Source organism: Brienomyrus brachyistius, chromosome 14 (assembly GCF_023856365.1).
Source record: "Brienomyrus brachyistius isolate T26 chromosome 14, BBRACH_0.4, whole genome shotgun sequence".
Taxonomy (NCBI): domain Eukaryota; kingdom Metazoa; phylum Chordata; class Actinopteri; order Osteoglossiformes; family Mormyridae; genus Brienomyrus; species Brienomyrus brachyistius.
The window spans coordinates 14,371,258-14,390,772 of NC_064546.1; the positions used below are offsets into that span (position 1 = coordinate 14,371,258).

Genomic DNA, 19,515 nt, shown 5'->3' on the forward strand with positions numbered 1-19,515 from the left:
TGTGTGGGGTCGTCCACAATGCTGGTGGCTCATCTGCAACTCAAGAAGACAACTCCCCCTCTCCGCCTTAAATGTTTCATGGTTCAAGTTCTGCACTGTCATCCCTATCCGCAGAAAAAAGGCTATGATCAGTGGCCTAAAACAACTACAGGTCTATTGGCTTGATTTCTGCAGTTATGGAAATCTTTATGTGCCTTGTCTTGACCCAAATAAAAGCTGTAACAAACCCTCTGTGTTGATTTCTTGCAGTTTGCATAGAGGGTGAACAGGTCTGTAAATGATGTTGTTAACCTGGCCCGGTACTCTTTACTAGTGCAGCTTAAGACTTCAGGGACTGTTTGCGGACTCCCGCTCAGCTTTTGATACCATCGAACCTGAGCTTCTGAAGATTAAAGTTTCCCTTCTGTAGATGCTGTATTCCACTTATCATTGGATCACAGACTTCCTTACAGACAGAAGACAACAGGTTCAGCTGGGGTAACGTATATGACACCTTAACCTTCAATACTGGTGCTTCCTAAGTCTTGTCATCCCTTCCCTTCAGTCTGTATATCAACAACTACACCGCCAATGACCTTTTAGTAAAAATCCTAAAGTTCGCCAGTGACGATGCTATTTTATACTGTAATAATTGAATGCATGCTGACTTCCTCCAAAACAGTTTGATTCCATCACACCTGAAAGAGTGAGACTGAAAAGCTTATTAGGGACTGCAGAATAACCACCAGCTGCAGTCTGCACTCCCTACAGGACATCCCCAGCAACAGATTCCTAAAATGTACTTTCAAGATGATGTTGGATATTTGTCAACTTGGTCATCACCTCTTATAACCCCTCCCTTCTGGCCCTGAAGACCAGGACATGTAGACTGATCAACAGCTTCTTTCCTGAAGCAGTATCTCTTCTAAATCAGGACAGCCACCCGCATTAACGTTAGAGGAATCCCACTCCCACAGTGCACCCCCCCCCCCCCCCCCCACACATTTATTATAACACCATCTACGAAACTGCACTATACGTGTTACCTGTCTGATGTCATACTGTGCTCTGTGCCACACACACTCAAATTCTTTTTTACGCTTGTCATACCTGGCAAATAAAGTGTTTGACTTGACCTTGTTTATTAACGATAATGTATAGTTTGCTTGTACAATAAATGCTCCATACAATCAAGTGCTTCAGCTTTAGTGTTAGACACTTAACAATTGACAAAAGACAATCTGTGTTATGATATTGCATTTTAAAGTATGGAAGTTATGCTAAATTTTATAAAGAAGAATTCTTTATATTGTAATAATTGTCTTATTCTAGTGTTGTGGTACCCCCCGCGACCCAGTAGGGTAAGCGGTTTGGAAAATGGACGGATGGATAGTGTTGTGGTGAATGCATGCTGCAAGTGACATAAGGTTCTTCATTGATGCTGCTGTATTAAGAGAAGCATTCACATCATACATCCATCCATTTTCCAAACCACTTATCCTACTGGGTAGTGGGGGGTCCGGAGCCTATCCTGGAAGCAATGGGCACAAGGCAGGAAACAACCCAGGATGGGGGGCCAGCCCATCGCAGGGCACACTGACACACCATTCACTCACACATACACACCTATGGGTAATTTAGCAACTCCAATTAGTCTCAGCATGTTTTTGGACTGTGGGGGGAAACCGGAGTACCTGGAGAAAACCCCACGGCGACATGGAGAGAACATGCAAACTCCGCACACATGTAACCCAGGCAGAGACTTGAACCTGGGTCCCAGAGGTGTGAGGCAACAGTGCTAACCACTGCACCACCATGCCGCCCTTTTCACCTCATACACTACAATGAAAACACAATGAATGTTCTGTGTGGTTATTACTCTCTTCCTGTACTATGAATTGATTTTTTTTATTCAAAAAGGTCTTGCTGCAGACTTAACCAAAGCCTCCTCTGAGGGTCAAGAAATGACATAAATGTCCCAGACCCTTCCCCACTGATTTAGACAGATGTATATTTAAAATAGCAAAAAACATTACGAGACAAACATCCTCCAGGTGCAAATTAAGCTAAAGAAGAAATTGTATATAAGGGAATATATGTCAAATTTATGTATATGCCCTAGTACTACCACTGACTCTTTGAGTTCAACCTAAAACATTCCATCATTGTTTACTTTTACATTGTGTGACAGTTGTTAACATGTTTATTTTCCTCTGCACTTTATGTATATATGTACAACCAAAGTATGGCTAATGTTATTATGCGTCACATTGGGCAGTGTATTGAATATGGTTGGCAAAACAAAGCCCCACTTGACTTAGGATAGCAAAAGGCCATCACCCAATAACTGGATTGATCATCGTCTGCTTTTGTTGTCAACACTGTGCGTGCCGAATTTTGCTTGCGTGCCGTCCTCTGGTGCTCTCTTCCAGTCTTGGATAGCCCTCGGATGTAAGTGTTGGGCTCACCTGCTCGCACTTCTGAAGGAGCTGAACCTTGTTATGTATAGTCACAACTGGATCATAAAGTTTAGTCAGTGGGTGTCGACAGGGTCTGTGGGAAAAAGAGTTTGCTGAAGCCTTCCAGCACTGACAAGGTTGCAGGATGGCACCCCGATTCAAGCAACTTTCACAAAAAGTTTGGTTTTTTGACAGAGGAAGGCGGCTGCAATAATGCTTCAGGTGGCCTGTGTGAGTCACTCTCAGTGTTCTACCGTCATCTATTCTTGTTTCCAGCTGGCAGTTTCATATATTTGTAGGAAGGGTATTTTTTTTCATGTGTGGAAAAATCCACTGATTGGAAACCTCTGCACAGACAATGGGAGTGTTTGACTTAGTGAGTTATAACACAATCGATCAGCAATTTACCTTTAATACACATTCAGTTATGTGCGATCCGACTAGTTTTGTTGTAATAACTACGAAAACAAGTACGACACTGTATCGTTAATATTACTCTTTATACCTTTTGCTTGCATCAGCTAGCGGCTGATTCGCAAGCCCGGAGTACTCCATTACTATGACAGCACACCAAGATAGCGGCCGGAGGCGGAGCATAGCGATGGTGACAACGCGAGAGTTTCTGTTGTGACGTCACACAGAATCCCAGAATTCACAGCTCTAATCAAAACATTCAGTTAGCGCCTCCTGTGGAAGTTGGAGGGGAGAGCCGGGGGGTGTTGTTAGTTTGTTCTTATTGTTTTTAAAATTGCCAGACGACACTGAGGTTAAAATATCGCTATTTTTAATATTTATTTTATTGAAAGCTAATAGCTTAAAACCACTGATCGCCAAATTCAAATTAAAACGTGGATAATTCCAGTTAAGGGCTTTTTCAGGCTTCTGTTTTTAGAGCAATTTGCCAAAAACATTTAGATGGCATTTTTGTTCCTAAGCATTCATCGCCTGTATAGAGAGCGATGTCGTAAACTAAAGGGTAAACGTGTGTAGGTAGGCATAGTGAAGTGAATCGGTTTTATGTCGTCGATGCCTTATTTGACTCAGGCCACACAGTTATAGGCAGAGGTGGAAAGAGCCGGCCCAGAGAGGACAAATCCAGACTAAGGTTTTGTTTCAACCAACCACTTGAGGGACTATGACTCTTTATGCTCAACTGGTTTGTTGAAACAAAACCTTAGTCTAGCTTTGTACTTTCTGGACTTGAACATTACACCTCTGGATATAGACATGATTTTTACATTTTTATGCTTTATTTTGAGACTTGTTTGGAACAAGGAAAACGTGTATACACAATAGTTATACTTGCATATTTGTAAACAGGGAAGGAAATACATAGTTGAACTTTGTTTTAACCGCACTGTTTTAATAAGCGTTTCTGGCATGTCACGCGTGGCTTTGACTTAAAACCGAACATTTAGCCCACTTCCCAAAAATGCTGAGATATTTAGTGTTTATCCCCTTTCTGGGATGTTTTTTTTTTGGTCCATAGCACCCAGCCTTTGCATATTTTCTCCATGTTGAGCAACCTTCTTCTTGAGATTCCCCCAGCAATCTAAAGACATGTGATTAGCTGAACTGACATCCCTAATGCGTGTGTATGCTCTGTGACGGGACTGGTATGCTGTTCATCTTGGTGTACTGTACATCTTGTTATAGACTTCAGGAAAACTGTCTCTTTGTACTGGATAAACAGTTATGGTAACTGAATGGGTAACTACAGTGTTTGCATTTAATACACAGCATCATATTTATCCAAGTACAATAACAACATATACTATGGATACCGTCTTGTGTTAAATTTGTTGAGCAAAGATGGCTTTAATTTTTGGAACTAGCAGAATGATTGTATTGACTCAGTAGAAACAGAGACTATAATGAGTCTTTATTAGATTTGGTTATACTGTATTTTATAATCATAAACTGTAGTTTAAACTTGTGTTTAGCAACATGCCCAGATGCTTCGATACATAAAGTGATTAAAATATACAAGTTTAAACATCTATCGCAAATTCTGCATAAAACATAACATTCATGTCAATTCCATACTCAATTATTCACAATATTTTACATGCTACTACCGCACTCCCTATTTTGCTGAAAAATATAATTCCATTCAATTGGCAAATGAACTGTGAACAAAGCACCTATTATAGAAGGGTTAAGCTTTCTACTACATTCTTATATCTACTCCTTCACACTCAGTCTGGACATGATTGCACTCAAAAGGTAACACTGTTTTTACTTTATTGTAAATGCTTTTATTTTGATTTCTGTGTAAAATGTTACTGAACCAGCTTCACAAATTCGGCCAGCAGAGGCAACTGCTGTTTGTCCAGTTTCACCCACTAGGTGGCATTAAAGAGCCTTAATAACTGTACAGCTTAAATCAATTCTGGTTCCTCTGAGAAAGCTACACAACATGGCCTCTCCTGGGAGTTAAACTCTCAAGTCCATATTATAATGACACCACATGCTGCCCCAATGCAAAACATATTTTCACCAATTGAAATTCATCAAGACACTACAGTAGGTTATGCTGCTATACCTGATTTATCAATAAAACATTTCAAAATGTTTGTATCGCTTGTAGGTGAAGCATTTCAAAACTAAGAACTGAAATCATATATTAACCTGCAAAATCATAAGTTATGCTGAGTGAAGTATATAATGCGTAATATTTTGTGAAGGGAGGTGAATTGCTTTTGCATTGTAGGATATGATTACATAAACCACGCAATTATCAATCGCATGCTTAAAAATGTATACAAATATGTGCAAAAGTAATAGGATAATACTTAAATGCTGGTAATGCAGTAGAACAGAAATGCAGTTTACTTGCCTTACCTTTTCATGAATTTGGTTATAAGCACATTCATTACTCTCATCTTATTAACCCAGTTGCTACATGGATTCGAAGACCACACTACATAGTACACAATTAATTTAGGCTGCGGCAGATATTCTTTCTATTTAATGCATCCTGATATGTGGGGGATGGTGGACTCAGGTGATGGAGAACTAGATCATACAGGGGGCCACACTGTGGAGAATGACGTCACCTTCAATACGCAAGAGGGTTACTTCCTCAAGCCCTCCAACCCGATGCTCATACTCCAGCAAATGAGACCCATCCACTGCTACCTTAAACATATCTTCTTCAACCAAGATCTTAAGCTATGGAAAACAAAAATGATTTCATCCACACATTTCAAATAAAGCAGTATATTTGGCAAAACAAGCTGAGTAAATCTCCATACTGTATATATTTAAAGGTTAAAATGACATTAGAAATTACCCAAAACTACAGTAATCACAGAATCTAATAGTAGCACGATGTACATTTGGGAGTTTAGATACTGAACTGGAGAAGCTTGTTAAAGAATAAATTTGATAAAATATATTATTAATATAAATACATTACAGACGCTCCTCTACTTACGAACGAGTTACATTCCGAACGACCGTTCGTAACTTGAAAAGTTCGTAAGTCTTTATTCAACGTCATTTTAAGGGTATACGCAATTACAAAGAACTAGGATGCTGGGAGTACGCACGCTACGCTGCTGCGCGGCGGGAATAGCGGACAGAAGTCATACTAGGCGGAATTCGCGCACAGAAACAAAAAAAAATTATTGATGCTGCGGACAGGAAACGGGAGCCCATGGATTTTGACTTACAGTCCTCTTCATTCGTATGTTTGAAAGTTCGTAAGTAGAGGAGCGCCTGTATATAATTTTAAATGATCTTTACATAAAAACCTACAACAGTAAAATGGATCAATTGGTTTCAGCCAATAGCATACCTCAAAGCGTCTTTCCTCGTCAAAGGGAAACGGTCCTTCCCGCTCCTCTGGTCCCCACTGTCCACCTAGATTTGTATTGCGGACAATGATCCGTTCATTAAATCGAGGGTTAAAATGAAAAGCTACATCTGCCCCTTTCACAAAGTCAACGTGGAATCTGAAAGGACAAGACATGTTTTAGAGAAGAAAGAAACCTACATCAAACATGAATTGTTTCTAAAACCTTATAAGACATAAAATCATTCTGTTACCATTATGTGCTTTTACCAAGACTCCAGATGAGATAATCACATTAGAACTGAAGTCTTATTACTGGTGGCAAATTGGAACTACGCAAACCCTTGATCCTGGCCTAGTTTTCTCTCCATGGAACTGCATGTTGTTTAACATTCCATCCATACATTCATCCAGTTTCCATGACTGCTTAATCCAGTCCTCAGGAACGCACAGACAGTCCATGTGTTTGCTCCCTCCCAGCTCCCAAAATGTGGACTGTCTGGCAGAGAGCAAAATCATGGGCGGACTGTGGGTCCCCGAGGACCGCCTTGGGAAACACTGCAGCCGATCCATATAAGCAATGATCACAAACACAGGGAAACGCCCTGGCAGAGACTTCAGTACATTGCAGTGCAAAAGTCAGTAATAAACTGGGATTCTTTTTTTGCTTGTGTGAAGTTTGGGGATAGAGAACAGGGTCAACTGGCATCCATGAATTTGGTTTTAAGAGCCAAGCTCAAGGACTGAATATTAATATTGTTACTTTGCAGACCATGGTATTTGAACCGGGGGCGGCATGGTGGTGCAATGGTTAGCACTGTTGCCTCACACCTCTGGGACCCAAGTTCGAGTCTCCGCCTGGATCACATGTGCGTGGAGTTTGCATGTTCTCCCCATGTCGTTGTGGGGTTTCCTCCAGGTACTCCGGTTTCCCCCCACAGTCCAAAAACATGGATAATTGGAGTTGCTAAATTGCCCATAGGAATGCATGTGTTAGTGAATGGTGTGTGAGTGTGCCCTGCGATGGGCTGGCCCCCCATCCTGGGTTGTTCCCTGCCTTGTGCCCATTGCTTCCGGGATAGGCTCTGGACCCCCCGCGACCCAGTAGGATAAGCGGTTTGAAAAATGGATGGATGGATGGTATTTGAACCCACAACCTTATAGGTTTGAGCATAGTACCCTAACGTGTTGAGGTACAGCAGATGTAATTAGTACCAATACGACAAGCGCACACAGCTTAATATTAAACTATGCTATTATTGTTACTGATTTCAAGGACATACACTTATTCATCATGCAAGTATGGAGGGAAGGGTGAATTGGAGTACCTCTTTGCGTTTAACATAGGCTCTCCTACTATCGTGATCATAAGACTTGGCATCAACCCTGCCTGCAGAGGCAACTGAAATGGCATTTCCTGAAGGGCAGATTGAAATGAGAATTAACACTTGAACAGAACAAATATTTACAACTATGATCACTGCGACTCTATGATAAATCACCTGACTTAGTGAAGTCTCAAAATACCATTCCTGAAGAAGACAATTTTTCAATTCAGAATTTTAACCCCACAAAACAAATTAAGAATTATAACTGTATATATTCCTGTTAATTACAAACAAAGCAAAGTTGTCTGATCTCGACATTATGAAAGTTCCTTCACATGAAACCCTGGAGAGTATGTTAATTCTTCACAGAGAACACACACACACACACTTTTAGACACACAAACTATGAAAAAGTATGACTAGGGAGGAGAACCCAGAGGATCCCAAGTGAACACTGGAAGAATATGTACCACGCAGACAGATATGGAGCAACACATGTAAGGCCGTAGAACAATCCATTGCACTTCACCCTTTACAAAATGTTATTTTGCAGAGCAAAACAGCCAAGTATGCAAACTGGCACTGATACTGACATATAGCAACAGTAAATTGGTAATTTGAAATGCTACAGCTTTTCCTACCTTTTAGGTCTTGAGTCCAGAAAGCCACTCTAGGTTCCTTATACGCATATATTAACGAGCCACATGGCTAAGTGTCAAAGCTAATTGTCATTCCAAGCAACACCACACTTTAGAATGCCAAATAAATCATATTTTTAATAATAATCATCATAGCATTTCACTCTTTACAGGTCAACTCCAGCATTTCTTTACTATAAATATACCACTCCAAGACATCAAAAAAAAAAAGTTTATCAATAGTAAAGCAATAAACATAATTATACAGTCCTTCTAATTTTCTAATAATTTTCTAACAATAAAGAACATTTTAAATCCCAACTGCCTTCAAATTTGCCCCCCCAAAAAAAACATTACAAGTAACAAGTTGTAAATGGATATCTAAAATCATTACTTGCTATTTATTTACGCGAATACAAATGTCAAGCTAAAATAAACATCCAAAAATAATTTGGCACATGGTATAATTTTTAAATACAAATGCTCTAAGATTTTAACTAAATATGAATAGCAGGTGTAGCCAGTCTTCGCCATCCATCAGCGTGTCTAGTTTTACTCAAAAGTTAACCTGCAATGACTAACATAGCAAGACAGACAAGCAGTGACGTCTTCATCCGAAACAGAGCTGAAGGAAATCAATGCATTCAAAGGTATGGTGGGTTATGTCTAGGCTGAAAGAAAAGAATACAAGTGTTGGGTCTATTATGGTTTCTGGCTTCGGTGCTCAACACTACAGCAATTGCTTGAGAAAACCGGCATTCAAAGCTGATGACATCCTTATAACCTCCACCAAGTGCGAATGACAAAATGAATGTGGTAAAATCAAACATTAACACATCACTGAAACAGCAAAAAAGACTAGTCTGTTACTGAGTTATCGAGAAGCTGGGATATCAAAAGTATGAAAAACACTCACCGGCATTCCCCCAGGAGCAGGCTGTCCCCCAAATGAAGGATTTGGATATCTTCCCATAGGATCTGGGTTGAAAGACCCGGAGTACCCAGGCTGGGTCGGGAAGGGCCCAGGCACACCCCAGGTGCCAGCAGGTATGGGGGGGTAGCCCGCACCCGGGAAGTGAGGGAAAGCACTTGAATCTGTTACTGCTGGGAAGGTTCCAGGATGTCCAGGCCCAAACGCTCCTGCTGACTGCCCACTGGGATAAGGGGGGCTGGGAAAATGTCCCGGAGCAACTCCAGGGCCGGAAGGGAATGATCCAGGAATTCCAGGTAGGTATGGTTGAGCAGATCCTCCTGGAAACTGCCCAGGGGCATTACCCCCAGCTGGGTACTGATTATGGTAAAAAGGCAGCTGTCCCGGAACTCCAGGCCCATGAGAATTTTGGGAACCAGGATGATATCCTCCAGCCATTGAAGGTGTTCCGGGATACTGCCCTGGGACTCCAGAACCTGGGTGATAGTGTCCAGAACTGGTTGGTACAGAAGGATACTGACCTGCAGCCCCGGGAAAAGATGGAGCTGAAGGTTGCGGTGCTCCAGGAGTGACAAAATGTGGGGCTCCAGGGCCAGCTTTAGGCCAGCCAAGATTTTCCGTTTGGCGGTTTGCGCCGCCTGGCATGTGCGATTTGCCGATTTTGGAAGCTTGTCCAGAAGCATCATCATCAATGGCATCAGAAAGCTGAATACAGTAGAGATTAGCACAGGTTATTCATTGGAAAAACATGGTTATAAATTACCACAGAGACATGTCCATCCCAAAATATGTAACTGTGATTAAAATAGTTGTAACCAAACAAATTCAAAAAAAAAAAAAAAACGTATTCAAAATGATACAACTAACGCCACAATACTGCGCCTGTTTATTAAACATAATGAAATCATTTACATTGAACCATTAACAGGAAAATATAATTTCACTTAATTTAAATCGTAAACGTCGAACTCTTTAAATACTCACCGAGAAGTCATCCATGTCCTGAAATAGAAAAGAAAAGTTATACCAAGAAATAAGACTGTACGTTTATATACTAAATTAAATATAGTAGGTCTTAATCGAGTGAATCATATTCGACATTGTACATATCCACATCGCTTCATAGAGAAATTTTGCTGCTGTTCGGCAGTTATGTAACATAAGACGTGGTGCTGTAAAGCACGAATTATGCTGTACTCGATTAGTTACGAACTGCAAGACGCCAGATAATGTTTTAGCTACAGCTACTTCCTCCTTCCTATAAATTAAATCTAGCAACTAACATATTCGCACGCTGTCCACCTTCATTTCGTCCCGAAGCTACTTATAGGAAACGTCATCATTACACAGTAACTTACCCAAGCAAGATACTTTCGTTTCTAAATACTAAGAATGAAAATGATAAAATAATAAAAAAAAATGTGTTAGACACAGGAAGTGCTTCTTTCACTAAGGAAATACACAGCGCCTTCTGACTTTTGTCGGGTATTCCCACCCTCCTCGTTTACGCTTCTCCTCCTTTGAAATGACGCTAGATGGCAAGAATGCTGACGGAACAGCTGGATAAACGCGCGATTACATTGATATTTCAGTAACCAAGCTGCACAGGCAATAAGCACGTCACCTTTAGTCTCTATGTGGTGTAATCAATGCCTATCCCAGGCAGTTTATGACACGGGGCTGGGAATTACCATGGACGTTAGGCAGAAACATTCCACAAATAGACCCTGGTAGTGTGATGCAAAAGTGCTGCCCACCAACTCACCGTACTGCATATAACATTTTGCTCTAGTGTAAAATATAATTTGAAAAATAATGAACATAGGAGCAATGTGTTCCATTGCATCTGTATAATAAGTTTCTAGATAGACCGGTGGAGTGGGATGGTTGCTCAATGCGTAGTTCTGCTGCGTCAGGGTCACTCTCTTGTCTACTCGATCCCTACCTCTCGATGGCAAAATATATTTTCAAATACAAAATCTTAAGCTAAAAAAAACATACGTTGTAAGTCTGCAGAAAGAGATTGGGTGTATGGGGGGTTAATTCGGCCGTTGGTTGATCAGAAAACTGTAAAGACAAGCAAAATGTTTACTTTATTTAACATCGTTTTAACGTTCTGTACACCTCTCATGCTTTGTGGAGCTTCTCGTACAGAGAGGCCAGTTGGGCGGTAATAAAAGCTGGGTTTTTCGGCACAGTCAGAATGTACGTCCCTAATTGCCAATAGAAACGTGTGTTGTTTAAAAGAAACTGAAAACTAATTGAGGAAAGTTTATTTTTGGAACCATATGAAGACTGCGGAACTTTGGCTCCTTGACAGCTGTATTCTTGTGATGAATTATCTGCTTCACTTTTGCTACTGTTTATACAAAGCGTCTGTTGAATAATTTAATGTAAAATTTAATGGGTGTATTTAAATGCTAGTTTGTCAGGTCACGCTTAATTAGATATACAATTTTGTACAAATGTGAAGAAAAAAAGGTTCGTTTTGCAGTCTGAACATGGAATATGAAATGCTAAACAAATCTGTAAAACAAGGCAGTGCCAGAATTATATCAGCCTAAAGTTTAATCCTGAGTTTTATGTTATGTTATATGACTAATAATGTCTGTATGTTTGCAGCTTTATACATCAAAAATAAAAACAACTCACGTATTTAACACAAAATTCCTTAATATTTTGATGCATCTCCTTTTAATCAATTATCTGATTTGAAGCTTTTGAATTAAATGCAGGATTTTGTACTACCCTGCATAAGACATTCGTGTTTTTCACAATCACGATCGACCATACAGTTCCTGTCGAATTCTCTCCTCCCTCACAGTTACACTGACAGGGTATGTAGTATCCATAACGTCTCACCTGTTCCTGATGCAAATTTAGAGTTTATACTAAACTTCAAGTTGATGAGTACAGTGTATTCTTTTAATTATCTCTTCCGTTCCTTCACATGTTCCCATCTGGATTATCCAGTGCAGTCTTTTCCCACTTTATAGGTGGCACTTTATACATATATATGACGCTGCCTATTATTAAGTCTTGTGTTTACTTCCCGTAATACAGTTTTCGTAATATTCAATGGTCCTTAAATGACTTAAATGAGTATGAAATAGTACAGAAAGACAAAACAAAATTCAGCCATTTGTAGGAATACTTATATTCCTTAGTTTGCAAATAGCAAGTTTGTGTGCAGTCTCATTTCTCAAGGTGTTACCTTCTCATCACAATTTACCCTGCCGTAAATATGTAATTATCATTATTTATGTACTTGCAAACATGAATAAATATATTTAGACATGCGGAACTTCCCGAGCTTGCTGCATTTTCCGGGGGAGGGAACCTGCACAAAACCAAACAAAACAATACAGGAAGTGTAGTTCATATCCCGTCCGACAGGGGGCCTATAAACATCAACATTTCCCAGTATCTATTTGCTTGAGTTATGCTGGTTAAAAACCCTGTTTGAGTATACTCAGTTAGCCAAAATCTGCTTAATTTAACATAGCTGTCGCTTGGTAGTAATTATGAACGGTGCTATGCACGACTCGTCCGGTGTGGTGGATATCCAGTTGAAAAGAGGACCAGCTGGTAAGATATACCATACTACGCCATGCACATTTCAGGGTTCTCAACTGTGCTGCCCGCTTCTTAACTGGGCCACCCACTGCTCTCATCAATCTTAACTTTTGCTTAAGGAATTTAAGTCAAAAGGCAGTAGTATAATTAAGTAAAAGACGAAATAATTTCACTTTTAATGAGACAGACATAGATTAATACGTCTCCATTGCCAAGAATGCATGTATTCGTTTTATTTGGTAACTTGGAATGAAAATAGATCATTACTTTTGCATTGTAGTTAACAAATGCAAAGATTGTGGTTATGAATCGCGTAACTTGATATGCTGAGATGTTCCCATGTGAGTATGCTGTTTTACGTAGGCTTTGGCCTTGTTTGGGTTACTTAGAACTGTTATCAGTAATTGTTTCTAAAATGCTTGTAATGCTTGCAAAAAAACTTTTATATTTTCAGGAGAATTATTCGCCTGTGGGAAATGTAATGTTAGCACATATTTACGTTTGCTGTTCATTAAACCTCTAGGGTTTAGCTTGTTTTGAAAGTGAAACTTATTTTAAACAATGGAAACGGTCCCATTTTTGCTAATACATACTGCCGTAACTTGAATACTTTTAAAATGTTATATTATGCATTAATTATTTCCCTTACGATTCAGTTCCTTATGGATGTGGATGTTGTTACTGTGATATAATGTTTGACCCGTTTTTTGAAGGGCACACACACACCCGAACGTTTTTTGCGACCTCAGTTTACTTTCATTATTCTTAAGGTTTGACTGTGTACTCGAATCAACAGAGTTATATTTATATTTCAGTAAGTGGGATATTTGCATAACATGGTTCGATCTTCTAGTTAGTCGTTATTGTACTTTAGACACCTACGTGGCCCAAAAGCAGTTTTGACAGGACAATATAGTGGAAAATAAAAAAAAATTAAATAAAATAAATCACCGAGAAGGGACTTTATCTCCAGCAAGTTTGATATCCAAAACATACAAGCCAAACAAATAGCAGTTTATCAGGTTATACCTGTATGTATCACTGTTAAGTGCTTCAAATTATCGATGAAAAGTGGCACGCATTACATGTGGTTTAATTCTTTTGCATCGAGTGTTTTTTTTTTCTTTTCTCAAACTTCATATGGTTTAAAAAAATATCTTATTGTTCTCATCTTTAAATTGTCATTATCCTGCCTCCTTCGTAGAAATTTAAAGGTTTGCTGATACCTATCAGTATTGTTAAAAAATATATACAAGAAGGTTTGCAAGATTAAAGTTTGAACACTGGACTGTTTAGCTACGCAGCACAAATATTGGTATCTGTTGTTTAATTCGTTTTGTTTGGACATTTGCCTCCTTTTGTACTGTTCCCAGGATTAGGGTTCAACATTGTAGGAGGTGTGGACCAGCAATTTGTGTCAAATGACAGTGGAATCTACGTGGCCAAAATTAAGGAGAATGGTGCAGCTGCACTGGATGGCAGACTACAAGAAGGTGACAAAGTCTTGGCAGTAAGTAACAATGGAGTTATGGTGCATTGTTTTTATGTAGGTAATTTTTAAATATATAAGTTGATGATAATCATAATGTAATTCAGGGGTAGCCAGCACTGACCCTGGAATGCCGGTATCCAGCAGGTCTAGTTTTTTTGATTGAACTTTGAGTCCTAGCTTGTTGTTTATACATTAAATAATACATTAAGTAAAGAGTTGCCATTATAAAGGAAACGCCAATTGTGAAGTGATACGAAGTATCTTGAAGGCAGGTACTTTTAAAAAGGCCTGGTTAATTGAGCAATTGCCATCCAGTCGCGCTTGAACATGTGTATCATTGAGGAGGACCTACCTTGCAGCATGATATTCATTTTTGTCATGTCAAATATGTTTTTTGGTAGAGTTCTGGGGTGAGTTTCCCGAAACCGCCTTAACGCTACGTTGTTCGTAAATTCTATCTTTTAACACAGAACTTACGAACGGCGTAGAGTTAACAAGGCTTCGGGAAACTGATGTCTAACCCATGTCAGTTAAACCCCCTTTAAAATGTACGGTAAATATGAGAACATATTATGTTATGTTCCACGTATATGCAGTATAAATATAATTTGTTTTGTGTGTGTGTGTGTGTGTGCACGCACACGCTTTTTTTTCCAGATTAATGGACACAAATTGGACAACCTATTGCACAGTGCAGCCGTGGACCTTTTCCGATCAGCTGGGGAAAATGTAGAACTACGTGTACAACAGAGGGTAAGAGCATAATTTTGGTATTTCAGGTAATAGTTTCACCACAAAACTTTTGGAAGCGCTATTTATGAAGGATGTAACGAGGGTTTATAATTTAGTTTGAAGTAATTTTGGTTGCCATGGTATTGTAAAACAAACATTTCAGTACAAAATATCATTTGAGTAAAAGCTTCGCCCTGCTATGTTATAGGGGGCACCTTTAATATACTGTGGGAGGCGGCTGGGGGCTTTTTTCAGGCGTTTCAAACATGCATGTTACCTTTCTAACCATAATTTTTTCCAGCTTTATGAGGATGAAGATGATTTGCATTGTTCACTTGCAAAATGTCATTCGTGGCACTTCAGAATTACTTTGATATATAATATGTCACATATGCACTATGGATTGTTACTCCAGTGTCTGAATATCCATTGTGAACACAAATATTTCAGATACTTTTAATGTGGGTCAGATCTATAGTTGCCATAATTTAGTATATTACTTTTTCAGGTCAGTACAGCAGTCAGCAATGCTTCTGAAACACTTATTACTATCACTTAATTTTTGTATTCTAACAAATATAAGAGAATATTGCTCAAGAAGTCCAATATAGAAGCCACACTCTTTGAGATTTGTATTCAGGATATGTTCTCTACTGCGTTAGGGGAGTTCAGAATTGTTTCTTAATAATGAATAAATAACATGCTTTAAATCTTGCTTTTCATTCTACGTAATGTCAAGGAAATTTCATCTTTTTATTCTAGATATAACCTTTTTATTATAGATAAGAAAATGAAATACAGTATAGACGTGTGGTGAGCTATGAGCAAGTGTCTGCTATCTTGTTTACTCTGTCATCTCTTGCTTTATTCCTGTAGCATACGATGCCACTTGTGAATGGCCCTTCACGCTCCCGACCTGATAATGAAGCGTCTTTCTCTGCTCTGGGATTGCTAGGTATAACTTTGGCATCAGTTGTACTCCTCACGTTTGTCTATATGCGCCTTCGACCACAAATGAAGAGGCATTTTTAAATCTCAGAATCCAAGTCATTCACGAGGAGAGAGGATCTTTTCCAGTGACAAAGTTCACATCCCCCCCCCTGCGTTATAGTGCTACGTTCCATGGGTAGGACTCACTAGGTAGAACTGGTTAGTGTCCCAGGGACAGCGATTGAATACAAATAGTTAAGAAACAAATATTCAATTCCAATCTCGGCACGCCCTCCCTTCCCCCAAATCAATGACATGTCATTTTTCTTTTATAAAGTCCAAGATCTAAGAGAGACCCTTTTTCCTGTCAGTTAAGGTTATTTTTGAAGGTACTGGACAGACAAACATGATTTTGTTAGAAACGGTAATTCAGTAGGTTGTGATGAATATACCACATGTACCATGAACCTGCTACATACTGTAAACACACTATTTTCCCCCTGGTGTTTCACATTAACCAAAACGTTTTGGTTCCATTTTTGTCTGAATGTTGATATGAGTTGGTCTAATAAACGGTGTACTCTGTAATTCATTATGGCAAAATGACACTTGCCGATGTTACCTGATAATGAGTTGAGACAACTGCAGTGCAAATGTAATTTTAAAATAGACCAATTTCATATTGAGATGATTTTTTTATTTTTTTTTTAATGTTTCGTTTTGAATGGTACTTGTTGCCACCTCCTGATTGGTTTTGGTGATTAAGTATAAAAATTCTAAAGTTTTGGTATATTTTACAGGTTTCACAGTTTGTGTTGCAATAAGTCATCCTAGACATTAATATGATTGAGTTAGCATAAAGGTTTGATTCACTTAAATTATGTAATTTAATGCTGTTGATAACCTCTTCTGAATTTGACTTATGCTTGATTCACTTTTGGACTTATTCAAAGGTGTTTTCACTCGCACTGATGTCGTCTAGATTCAGTCAAATGGTAATGCAGGAGATCAGTGATATTGTAATATTGTAGGAACAAATTGTTTAAATGTTCATAAGTACTGAGAGCTGTGTTGTACTTTAAATAATTTTGGAGCTGATCATTGAACTTCTCATTTTTATAATATGCAAGGGTTGGCAGTTACACTATAGCTGAATTTGCAGTATATTAAGTAATCAGGTCTTAGTTATGTAAGACCTTATTACTTGAATCTTGTATGAATGAATTTACTCTTGTCACAGATAAATTCTGTGGTTGCTATGATTATAAAGTGATGTTTATGCAGAAGTAATGCCAATTAAACTGAGTAGACATTAAAGCATTCTTGCACTGAATATAATGAAAGTTAGTGAATTTTGCCATGGAAAAATTACTAGTAAATGAAAATGCTTATCCTTCAAATTACTAGTAAACATAAATCCTCAAAGACCAGACGTAGAAATAGCAGTGAACGAGACCGGGTTAGCATTTATTTTATACTATGTTATACAGCAGATCTTTCAAAATCTTTCCTGCACTCGTGTAACTTATTCATAAATTAAAGTTCTGGTGTTGGAGGAAAAATATAACTGTATCTCCAATCTTGATATTCTTTTGGAAATCTATTGGACCTGTCAGCTATATAGATCCAGTAAATAAGACTGTCATTTGTTTTATAAATGTGCTCTTTAAAGATCAAAGAGCAGGGTTAGGATATTGTATTCGTTGAAAGCTTGTATAATTTAATAAATCACTTTTTTTTTTACAGCATTGCTTTGTTCCTTGTTGGTATTTATTTCACTTTTATCGTACAACTGTAGTTCTGCATCTCTAGTATTTATAACTAAAATGAGCTTGTTAGAAATGTAAATCTAATTTTTATGTGATGGTTGAAATGATTATTGGTAAAAACTACCTAGTGCTGCAGTTTCCTTTTGAAGGAAGTCAATTTATTAAGGGTACTGCCAGTGGGAATATAATGGCAGTGGGAATATAATGCATCAGTCCCAGAGGTGGAAAATTCAGGTCCACAACGTAAAAATCCAGACCAAGATTTTGTCTCTGACTTGATTATCAGGCACTTCAAAAGACGTATAAACTGGTAATGCAAAGCTACTTTAATTAGAGACTCTAATTAGAGGTATCCAAACTGTGATGTGCACTACCCCTCCCCCTAGTGGTGTGTGAAGGAGTTGCAGGGGTCTGCAAGTGAGGGGAAAACATCTCTGTGGGGGGAGTTGAGGTGGGGGCGGACCTATTTCAAAATTGCAGCCTTTGGAAATATTAGCAGCAGAGAGACTTTAAATGTCCAAAATTTCCAGGTACTTTGATACGCTGTGTGCACATCCGTCCTGTTGAGCTCCAAGATAAAGTTTATTTGGTGTGTGGACGGTGGGGGTTAAGGACAAATGTATTGTCTTTGGGGGTTGAAAACCACTGTTCTAGAGATATGAAGGTAGTTGCAGTGCTACAAGAATGAGGAATTGTCTGTGCTGTTGCTTAGATCTACGTTTGTGGTTCTTGTACTGATTTTTCTCAAGTCTTCATTTATTTGAGCCCAGTAATGGGATCAATGTATTACAACAAGTGACATATTTGATCAAGGCTAGAATTTAGCTACATATCAGATTTCCTGGATGAATGTTTGTTCTTCGATGCTACACATTCCATGAACACCTCACACAAGAATCCTGTCAGCTGATTTCAACGTTGGCAAAAAATGATTGTTGGAGGGGTGATTTGAAGGAACAGTTTCTGATCTCAGTGGTAAGTCACCAGAACTCTGCACCATTTATCAAACTTGCATCGCTAATTAGACATGCAGGGGCCATACAAGAATTTATTAACATAGCTAACATACCTATGAGGGAACCACTTCTGGAACAAATGCAAGATTTTGTATAACTATCCTTATTCTCCGTGGTTTCATACATTTTTGCTGCTTTGTCAGTAAATGATAGAAAATTTCAAAAGACTGGCATTTGGAAGATTACCCCTTTCCTGTACATTCTTAATCAATTACTGCACAAGTTCAAGCCATAACTCACTGGGGTATAAAAGCAGGCAGACACTGTGTAACACTGTAACACAGTAACCCTTCTGAAACATGAGTTTGATAACCGGAACATGAAGTGTACTGTCAAACAGAAGTGTTTTGGAAATACGAGCCGGACATTGACATGTGCTGATAATGCTGTTTCAGACGGTTTGGAGACCTGGCAGGCCCACTTTTGGCAGCGGTTGCCAAAGTACCAGAAAGTGCATGTAAACATTGGATGGCTCATTGATTTAATGGATCAGAAACAAGCTGATGAGCAACAGCAAAAGACGCATGATTACGTGTGTGTGTGGTGGGGGGAGAAATACGTACATTTGAAATATATACCAAACTCTAAAAACAGCTGGTGTTTTTTGTTTCTGGAAAACACTGCGGACTGAAATCATTAGCGAAAAAGCTTATATTATAGAGATATTCTTTACATTCTTCCATTCCATTATCACCATTATTATTATTATTCCCGCGATATTTACCAGAATTAGCGGTTCGAAAAATCCTCATCATCATTATTATCATTAATAATTTCAATATAAATGTAGCGACCATCTCTGCTGTCAACAACAGCTGATTCCACCGCACCAGTAACGATTACCTCCAAAGGCCATTTCCCCCAGT

At 38.8% G+C, this 19,515-nt stretch overlaps 2 protein-coding genes across 3 annotated transcripts; one reads left to right on the top strand and one right to left on the bottom strand.

Moving 5' to 3' along the window:
* Positions 1-4,299: 4,299 nt before the first annotated feature.
* Positions 4,300-10,793, bottom strand: lgals3a (lectin, galactoside binding soluble 3a). Of its 2 annotated transcripts, none has more exons than XM_048975095.1 (6): positions 10,493-10,793; positions 10,119-10,136; positions 9,120-9,839; positions 7,566-7,654; positions 6,241-6,397; positions 4,300-5,612 (listed from the first exon to the last, which is right to left on the bottom strand). In XM_048975095.1, the coding sequence occupies exons 2-6, from the start codon at positions 10,131-10,133 to the stop codon at positions 5,457-5,459; spliced, it is 1,137 nt and encodes a 378-aa protein (XP_048831052.1). In that variant the 5' UTR covers positions 10,134-10,136; positions 10,493-10,793; the 3' UTR covers positions 4,300-5,456. The 2 variants fall into 2 exon arrangements, with proteins under 2 accessions (XP_048831052.1, XP_048831053.1); XM_048975096.1 differs by lacking the exon at positions 10,493-10,793 and adding an exon at positions 10,418-10,478.
* A 1,711-nt stretch (positions 10,794-12,504) lies between these two features.
* On the top strand, positions 12,505-17,612 carry LOC125707770 (synaptojanin 2 binding protein). Its single transcript, XM_048975100.1, has 4 exons — positions 12,505-12,722; positions 14,084-14,220; positions 14,860-14,955; positions 15,811-17,612. Exons 1-4 carry the CDS (start codon positions 12,659-12,661, stop codon positions 15,964-15,966), a joined length of 453 nt encoding a protein of 150 aa, XP_048831057.1. The 5' UTR covers positions 12,505-12,658; the 3' UTR covers positions 15,967-17,612.
* Positions 17,613-19,515: the final 1,903 nt, after the last annotated feature.

Coding starts and splice junctions, on each gene's coding strand:
- LOC125707770 (XM_048975100.1), top strand. CDS start 12,659: ATGAACGGTGCTATGCACGACTCGTCCGGTGTGGTGGATATCCAGTTG. Junction 12,723..14,083: donor GTTGAAAAGAGGACCAGCTG/GTAAGATATACC, acceptor TACTGTTCCCAG/GATTAGGGTTCAACATTGTA. Junction 14,221..14,859: donor AAGGTGACAAAGTCTTGGCA/GTAAGTAACAAT, acceptor TTTTTTTTCCAG/ATTAATGGACACAAATTGGA.
- lgals3a (XM_048975095.1), bottom strand. Junction 7,655..9,119: donor CTGCTCCTGGGGGAATGCCG/GTGAGTGTTTTT, acceptor TCTGCCCTTCAG/GAAATGCCATTTCAGTTGCC. Junction 5,613..6,240: donor ACGAGGAAAGACGCTTTGAG/GTATGCTATTGG, acceptor TGTTTTCCATAG/CTTAAGATCTTGGTTGAAGA.